We start from the raw sequence: 8,983 nt of genomic DNA, 5'->3' as shown, positions 1-8,983 counted from the left end.
TATCAAATTTGTCAGTGTCTTGAAGTGCTTCGAATTCACGATTCTCACATGAACATACAACAGCGGTATTACAGCTGTTGGAGCTGCAAACCAAAAAATCATAGCCCTATGAACTCAGTGTTCAACATCCATTCACAAACATCACAACAGTACAAAAAGGCAAAAAGTCTAAAGCAACCAATACCAGCAGTACACTCTAGTTTTATGTTCTACCAGCAAGCCATGGGAATCATATTTCTACTAGCAGTTCACATTTAGATTGAATGAAATTCATGTAGATCACCGAGGATTAGATATCAAAATTTGTGAATAAAAAATATTAGAGCATTGGCTATGCACCCGAACAAGATCGCTAACAAATTAATTAGTATAGATGATGCACCATGCTTATAGCAACCCTAAATGTGTGATGATCCTTTATGAGCACCTATGACTCACATAGCGCTCACCTAAATTTCATCAACTTCATTGTTTGTCCATATTTACAGCAGGACGCAACTCATGCGTCCTACCAAGAATTAGGACATTGTATAATCCATATAAAATATAATATGTTATCCATCACATTATGTTTCTGTAAATATATAGCTGTATCAGCAATAAGGCTACCATCATATTTCCAAGTTAAAGCTGTAAATAAAGAATGAAGGAATGTATCCTGCTAGGTTCTTACTGAATGTCATCCCATTTTGAGCACTTACAAATCATTTAATAATCAACTAAATTCCATCAACCTTATTCTTTGTCCATATTTATAGAAAGATACAACACATGAAGCCTGCCAAGAATTAGGAGATTAAGTTAAGACTTCAGAACACACAGAGGTACATATTTACTATTTGCAGGCTACAATTGTAGAATAGGTTTGACAGGTTAATTAATCCATAGTTCCACACTCCAGTTCATTTTAGCACTTCCAGAAAGGACTCGTCTCAAGGATACATATAGGGCTGGAAAATAAGCTCGAGGCTCGCGAGCCGGCTCGAGCTCGGAGCGGCTCGTGAGCCTCGAACGAGCCGAGCCGAGCCCCTTCTTCGAGCTCGTTTTTTGCAGCGAGCCGAGCCGAGCCGGCTCGCGAGCCTTGCAAAAATGATCAATTTATGGAATAATAATGAATATTAGATAATTTTATGGATAATAGCTCATTTTTTAGTCTCTGATGATGAATATATTACACTTTATAATTTAAATTACTCATAATGTTGAATGATGATTCTATATTTTAAATTTATATAATGTTAATTTAGCAAATAATGCAACGATAAATACCAGAATATGGCTCGCGAGCCGAGTCGAGCCAACTCGCGAGCCAAGGTCGAGCCGAGCCGAGCCACTTTCGCCAGCTCGTGGAATGGGCGAGCCGAGCCGAGCTCGTTCAGGCACCAAGCCGCACCGAGCCGAGCGAGCTCGGCTCGGCTCGTTTCCAGCCCTAGATACATATATTTTTGTAATACTACAAAGCAAACCTATTTTCTCTATTCATTACCAATCCATATACAGCAAGAAACAACTCATACATACAGCCTATCATAGTCTTCTACATAAACTCTAGGTCAGCTAAAACAATTAGTATATTTGTTTATGCACATTTGAATATAACGCCTGACATGTGGTATCAAATAAAAAGGATAGTTTCATAGAATGTCAAAGAGCCACTCCAAAGATATTCTTTTAGATAAAAATCCCTCTTGTAAAGGAAAACAAGCTTTAGCTTAAAATAACCATTTAACCCATCGATCCATGGATTGAAAACTATAATAGTGTCAGATGCTGGACTAAATCCAACTAGCAAAAAAGGCTGCAGAAACATACCACTGCAAAAGGAATGGTTTGAATATGTATTTCAAGGTTCAGCGATATTTTTTAAAATTAAGACCTCTGCATGATGTTAGTCATCAAACAGTAAGCAGTGTACATTTAATACTTGGTAAAATCTAAAATGGGAGCTACAAAAACATACCAGAGCCGAAAAAAGTATGATGTTTGTTGTCTTTCGCGATACAGTTACCTGGCATGTTTGTTGTCTTTCAGTTCAGTTTGGTGTCTTTCAATCAGTTTGATGAGGCTGATAACTAACAAAATAGATGTCTTTCAGTTCAGTTTGTATACTGTGATGTCCACTCAAAACCTTCAAACATTTCCCTATATTACAGTCAATTAATTTCACAGTATGGTCACCTCACCACTAACAAAATAAATGTCTTTCAGTTCAGTTTGTATACAATGATCTTGTGGACGCAAGTGTTTTTCCATCTGGACTGAAAGCATTAGCAATAGTTGACCTAGGAGGTGGCAAAAGAGGGCAAAACTTGGCAAGCCAACGATGCAGGGACTGTGATTCTGCCTTGTATGTACATAGTGAGGTTTAAACGAATCAACCAAAAAAAAAGAAAGATGTGAACACTCAGATGAGAGTGTGTTGCACTTCTGTTAGTTGATGCGCATTGTTTTTTTGTGCAGGAATATTGGAGATGTGCCTTCAACAATCTACGCTCGATTGTCTCCAGATGAGCAACTCACTGCAGAAACAAGATCCACCTCTTGACATCTGAAAGAAACGGTTCGAACACATACGGCAAGAACAATGAGTCGACGATCCGCAAACAGCAGATGCAGACGAATCTGCAAATGGAGGGTGGACGAACGAACGTACCGCGGAGGCGGACGCCAGCGAGATTGAGGTGGTTGACGCGACCGGGACGCCAGCGAGGGGGCCCCGGCCACCGTCGCGGCGGGGCGCCAGGAGCGCTCCTGCACCACGAGCGCGCATATCTGAGAAGGGAGTACTACGGCTGGCTTCGTCCGCGAACCGAGTCGTCGTCCTGGTCGAGGCGTTCCCAGGAAGTCAGCGGCGAGCTCCGCCATGAGCGCGCGCACCTCGGTGCGGCTCAGGTTCGTCGTGCCCACCGGCCCCGACTCCTGGAACGTGTACCCAGGGCAGCGCCACGGCACCACTTCGAAGATCCTGCTGCTAGTAGTGGTAGCGACGGTGGTGCTAGCGGTGGCGGTGGTTTGAGCGGAGGATTTCTTGAGCCGCTTGAGGCGACGAGGTAGGGAAGCAGCGGGGGACGCGGGCAGGGCGAGCACCCGGCGGGATCTGATTTGCGGGGAGGATCCGAGGGGGAGGGGGATCGGTGGATCTGCGCGACGACCGGGAGGTGGGGAGTCCCTCGACACTCGACACCAAATACCCGGACCGCGAACGGCCGCCCGCTTCGTGGTCGCGCAAAATGCCGCCGAAACCCGCGCCCCGGCTCTTCCAGTACATCTCCAACAAGTCGCGCAAACCGCCGCCGCCACCAGCCGCCAGATCCGCTGCGCCCGGCAGCCACGACGGCACCGCGTCCGATGCCGACGTCGGTGAGGTGTACCGCATCGTCACGTCCGCGGCCACGCCGTCCGCGATGGAGTCCGCGCTCGCGGCGTCCGCCGTCTCGCTCTCGTCCCCGCTCCTCGACGCCGTCATGCGCCGCTTCCGCTTCGCGCACGGGGACCCGCTCCGCGCGCTATCGCTCCTCTCCCTCGCCGCCGACCGTGGCGGCATCGCGCCGTCGCCTTACGCCATCGACACCGCGCTCTACGTGCTCGGCCGGGCCCGCCGCTTCCCGCACATGTGGAACCTCGTCGCGAACACGCGCCGCATATGTCCGGACGCCCTCACCCCGCGCACCGCCATGATCGTCCTCGGCCGCGTCGCCAAGGTCTGCTCCGTCCGTGAGACAGTCGCCTCCTTCCGCTGCCTCGCGCGACTTTTCCACACCGTCGACCCGGCCGTACTCTTCAACGCGCTGCTCCGCACGCTCTGCCAGGAGAAGAGCATGTCCGACGCGCGCAACGTCTTCCACGCGCTCAAGTACGAGTTCCGAGTGAACCGCCACACCTTCAACATCCTCCTCTCTGGCTGGAAGTCGGCCGAGGACGCCGAGGCGTTCGTCACCGAAATGCGGGAGCTCGGGGTGGAGCCTGACCTGGTGACCTACAACAGCTTGATCGACTGCCACTGCAAGAACCGGGACGTGCAGAAGGCCTACAAGCTGCTCGACGAAATGCGGCACAAAGACATTTCCCCTGATATTATCACTTACACAAGCTTGATTGGCGGACTGGGGTTGATTGGCCAACCCGACAAGGCAAAAGATTTGCTCAAGGAGATGTATGAGCTAGGGTGCTACCCAGATGTCCCTGCATACAATGCAGCAATAAGGAATTTTGTTATAGCGAAGAGGCTTGGAGATGCATTCGCACTGATGGATCAAATGGTCTCAAAGGGACTGATGCCAAATCCCACAACTTATAACCTTTTCTTCAGGTGCTATTACTGGGCTTTCGACATTGGCAGCGCATGGCGGTTATATGAGCGTATGCGGTCTGAAGGATGTTACCCAAACACACAGTCTTGCATGTTCATTATCAGGTTGTGCCACCGGTATGGGAAGGTGGCACTGGCACTTGAGCTATGGAGCGATATGGTCAGCAGCAGCTTTGGATCATTAACGCTGGTATCAGATGTGCTGTTGGACCTGCTGTGTGACGAGGGGAAGTTGGAGGACGCTGAGAGGTGCTTCTGTCAGATGGTTGAGTTAGGGCAAAAGCCCAGTAATGTTGCATTTAGAAGGATAAAGATACTTATGCAGCTTGCCAAACAGGAAGAATCAATTGCCAGATTAACTGAAAAGATGATACAATTTGGTCGACTGCCACCAGTGGATTGCCAAAGAGTCCAACACTCTGTTGAAAGCAGGCCTAGTAATGGTGATGCAGCTGACGCTGATATATTGAGAGCAGCTTAGTGCATACATTTGGATGATGGCGATCATGAATACATCATTAAACTATTTTGTTGACAAGATGAACACTTATGCCCCGTTTATTTCCTTTCATTTTGAGGAATTGGAATCTTACTATTGCATTAGGCTATTTTTTTAGAATGTGACATTCCACCACTTTCCAAAGTTATCATATAAGCCTAACTCAAATTCATGGGGTGAGAGATGGAAATTGATTCTATAGATTTACATGTTATTTTTCTGATGTACAACTTATAGCACACTCTTCTATTTACTTCGTTATAACATAAATATAGCATATAACTATCTCTTTCATATGATTTAAGATAATATACAAATATATTACATATATAAATATATGAACTTAATTAGTTTTGTCTAAATTATAAATATTAAAATGGAATTCAATTCTAATGAAACAAACAGGGCCTTATGGATATTCTGAGTTCTGTACTCTGATGCCTTCCCTGAAAGTTTTCATGTTTCGAGATTCATCCACTGGTTGAGCTTTTGGAGTGATACAACAACAGGTTTGGATCATTCATGTTCGCATCAGTGTGCTGTCTGACCTGCTGTGTAATGAGGGGAAATTTGAGGATTCTGAGAGGTATTCCTGTCAAATGGTAGAGCTGGGGGCAAAAGCCCAGCAATGTTGTATTTCAAAGAATAAAAATACTTATGCAGATTGCCAAGCATGAAGAATTCTATTTAACTGTAAAGATGGTACAATTTGATTGACACGGATGAAACCAGGTCTAGTATGGTGACGCAGCTGATGCTGATATAAGATTTTGACAATGATTATGAACTAGTGACAAAAATATTTTGAACGACCAGTACTTGTTGAAAGTTTATGTACTCGGTGTCTTTCTTGAAAGTTTTTAAACAATGACATAATTGGGCACAATAATTGTATTGTCAATGCCATGGATTATTTTACCAAAACATTCTTTTGATGGGCGATCACTATAGCCTGTTTATTGATATGTGAAGTATTTGATAATGTTATAGTGGATCTTGATGTGCTTTGTGTAGAGTTTGTAAAACTACTTTTTACTAAATGATCTTTCTTAACAATGAAGTCATGTCCCAGGATTGCATGATATTTACAGTTAGTGCTAGTTTGACAACTCCATTTTTCCAAGAGATTTTCATTTTTCCAAGGGAAACAGAACTAATTTACCTTGAAAAAATAGAAATCTCTTAGAAAAATGTGGTTGTCAAACTAAGGATTTTTATTTTTCTAAGGGAAAAATTAGTCCATTTTTTCTTGGAAAATATGAATCTATGAGAACTCTATTTTTCCAAAGGAAAATGAACTAATTTTCTTTTAAAAATGAAAATCTCTTAGAAAAATAGGGTTCTCAAACTAATCTTATGATAGGAATTCTTGCCGACCAATACTCCCAAAGGAAAGGTGAATTAGGTAACCTATTCTATAAAGTAAAGTCTTTATTTTTCCTTAGACAAAACATATGCAAGTAGTAAATTATCTGTGTGCAACTATGATGTTGACTAAATATATATTAAAGGAGTTAAGGAGATGCCTAGCCGACTAGGAGTCCTTGCTCCACGACTAACAAACATAATCCAACGGCTTGAGCGAGAATCAAGTTCTCTAGGAATTAGATATCTAACAAAGTTTAGGGGGCTAATCTCTCGTAATAGTTGTCTCTGTTAGAATATTTGTATAGGCCTTGTGTGTGGGGGGCCAGGCTGTCATCTGCGTATGTACAGGCCCGACCCATAGGTGTTGCACCACCTCTGTTAGGAGGTTTTTTCCCTGTCCTGCCGCCACCCTCCTGTAGGCGGCAGCCCTAGGGTTTCCTCCCCTCCTGTCTGTCTATATATGTTGACCCTTGGGGTCCTATCAATACACAATAATCATAGGCGACTATCCCTGTTCAACATGGTAATCAGAGCCATTTTTTCACTTCTGCTCCCCTCAAGGGCTAGCCGTCGCCCTCTCTCTAGGGCCTGACGCGCCTTCCCTCTCTAGGGTTGGCCGTCGCCACCTCTGACGCGTGCCTGGCCGCACCTCCGCCTCACCGCCGTGCATGAGCACCGGGACGTCGACCTCGGCGGCGTCGACGCCGCGCAGTGGGTCGAGCTGATGCACCTGCTGGCCGTGCGCCCCGAGGGCCCGCCGCACCTCCTCTGGTCCTCCTTCCCGACGACCTGCAGCTGACGCCGACCTAGTGCGCGGGGTGACCAAGGTGCACGACGACGCGCGGAACCTGGCGCAGAGCCTCCGCCTCCTCGCTGCCCAGGTTGCGCCATCGCTCGGCGTAGAGCTTCCGCCTCCTCGCTGCCAGGTCGCGCCTGCCTCTACTTCGTCACCTCCTCTCCTCCTCGGGCTGCTCGGTGCGGTCGCCTCTACTCCCCATGGCTGACGACGTCGTTGATGTTTCTGTGGCCCTCCAGAGGCTCATCGACAACAAGCTGGTCGCCCTCCAAACTGCGGAGCAGGAGGATGCGGTGGCTCGTGCGCGCGTCCGGGTCATCGCCCTGCTCCTGGAGGAAGAACAGGTTGCTGTCGCAGCCCTTGACGCCAAGGTTGTGGCTGTGGCACAGCAGATCCCTTCGTCGTCCGCAGTTGCGCCTACTCCTCCACCCATCGGAGATGAGTCTGCCGTCATCGCCAACCTGCATGCCCAAGCATGCGGCGTACAGAACACCCGCAATATGATTGGCATTGTTCTGGACCCCTCTTCAACAAACTACGAACTCGCCGCCCATGACCTCCTCGACATTCCTCCTGCCAACGATCCATCCTGGAAACGGATGGACAGCGTTGTCGTCTACCATTAGCATCGACCTTCAGGACATCGACCGGGAGTGTGGCATCTCTGCCCGTCAGACCTGACGCTCGAGAACCAGTTCATCGGCAACAGCAAGACACACGCCCTTCACCTCGACGCCATGTTTCGCAACTTCGTCCAAGGTGATCTCTCGATGACTGAGTACTGCTGCAAGATGAAGGCGATGGCGGACTCCCTCAGCGATCTTGATTGCCCGGTCTTGGACCGGAACCTCGTCCTCAACGTTCTTCGCGGCCTCAACAAGAAGTATGAGCATCTTCGAGCGATCATCACACGCAGTCGTCCCTTCCCGAGTTTTCTTAAACTCCGGGATGATCTGGTCCTCGAGGAACTACAACTTGGGCCAGACACGACTTCAGCACCACCTCAGGCATTCTACTCCAACAACTCCTAGCCACCTTCCTCCTCTTGCCTCCCTGGCACTGGCGGCCAGGGACAGGGTCAGGGACGTGGTCGTGGGCGCGGCCGTGGGAAGGGTGGCCAAGGGTTCTGGTGCTAACCATCACAGGCACGGAGACCACTCCGCTGGTCCTGCGTGCAACCAGGCTAATGGCAGCACCTCGGCGATAGGTGTGCCGACCCCCTGGCCCTCTCTCTACAACCCATGGACTGGAACGATCTCCATGTACCCCAGTCCGAATATGGGTGAACTGCAGCAGCCCCCTCGCCCCCAACAGCAACAGGTGTTCCTCACTGCTCTGGGCCAGCCCGTGGGTCTATCCCAGCATACCACCCCACTGGCGCCCATCCCGATTTCAGCGCAGCTGTATGCTACCCAGCAGCAACATCAGCTACAACATCAGGCACAGGCTACTTATGGTGCGCACCAGCAACAACAAGCTGCCCAATCACCCTGGAACCCGTGGCAGGGTGCCTGGGATCAGCAGTCGCTGGCCTCTTCCTTCAACACGATGACTCTTCAGCAGCCCCAATCCATCACCGAGTGGATTGCTGACTCCGGGCCTCCAACCATATGACCTCGGACTCTGGTAACATCTCCCGCTTTCGTTCTCCCACCTCTACCATTCCTTCATCCATCGTTGTTGGCAACGGGTCTAGTCTGTCGGTCACCTCTGTAGGAGATACAGTGCTTTCTGGCCAGTTTTATCTTAACAATGTTCTTGTTACACCTGATACCATTAAGAATCTTCTTTCTATCTGTCAGTTTACGACTAATAATAATTGTTCCATGGAATTTGACCTGTTTGGCCTTTCTGTGAAGGATCTCAATTCCAGGAACACAATCCTTAGGTGCAATAGCTCTGGGCCACTATACACCATCAGTCTTCCTACTGCACGTGCTCCTCCAGCCACTACACACTACGCCCTTGCTGCTGTTACTGCTCCTGCGTCCCTATGGCACCAACATCTTGG

General features: G+C 48.3%; 1 protein-coding gene, 1 long non-coding RNA gene and 1 other non-coding gene across 3 annotated transcripts; 1 reads left to right on the top strand and 2 right to left on the bottom strand.

Moving 5' to 3' along the window:
- Positions 1-400: 400 nt before the first annotated feature.
- LOC111590753 (small nucleolar RNA snoR103) lies at positions 401-507 on the bottom strand. Its single transcript, XR_004855790.1, has one exon. It is a non-coding gene; the product is annotated as a small nucleolar RNA snoR103 (small nucleolar RNA).
- Positions 508-2,305: 1,798 nt separating this feature from the next.
- LOC100194387 (uncharacterized) lies at positions 2,306-2,807 on the bottom strand. The gene is made up of 2 exons (NR_147028.1): positions 2,654-2,807; positions 2,306-2,548 (listed from the first exon to the last, which is right to left on the bottom strand). It is a non-coding gene; the product is annotated as an uncharacterized lncRNA (long non-coding RNA).
- A 417-nt stretch (positions 2,808-3,224) lies between these two features.
- LOC100304284 (uncharacterized) lies at positions 3,225-4,888 on the top strand. The gene has a single exon (NM_001165726.1). It carries the CDS (start codon positions 3,231-3,233, stop codon positions 4,788-4,790), a length of 1,560 nt encoding a protein of 519 aa, NP_001159198.1. The 5' UTR covers positions 3,225-3,230; the 3' UTR covers positions 4,791-4,888.
- Positions 4,889-8,983: the final 4,095 nt, after the last annotated feature.

Source organism: Zea mays, chromosome 1 (genome assembly GCF_902167145.1).
Source record: "Zea mays cultivar B73 chromosome 1, Zm-B73-REFERENCE-NAM-5.0, whole genome shotgun sequence".
NCBI lineage: Eukaryota > Viridiplantae > Streptophyta > Magnoliopsida > Poales > Poaceae > Zea > Zea mays.
Note: the sequence above shows the minus strand (reverse complement) of the source record. Positions and strands in the feature narration are given on the sequence as shown.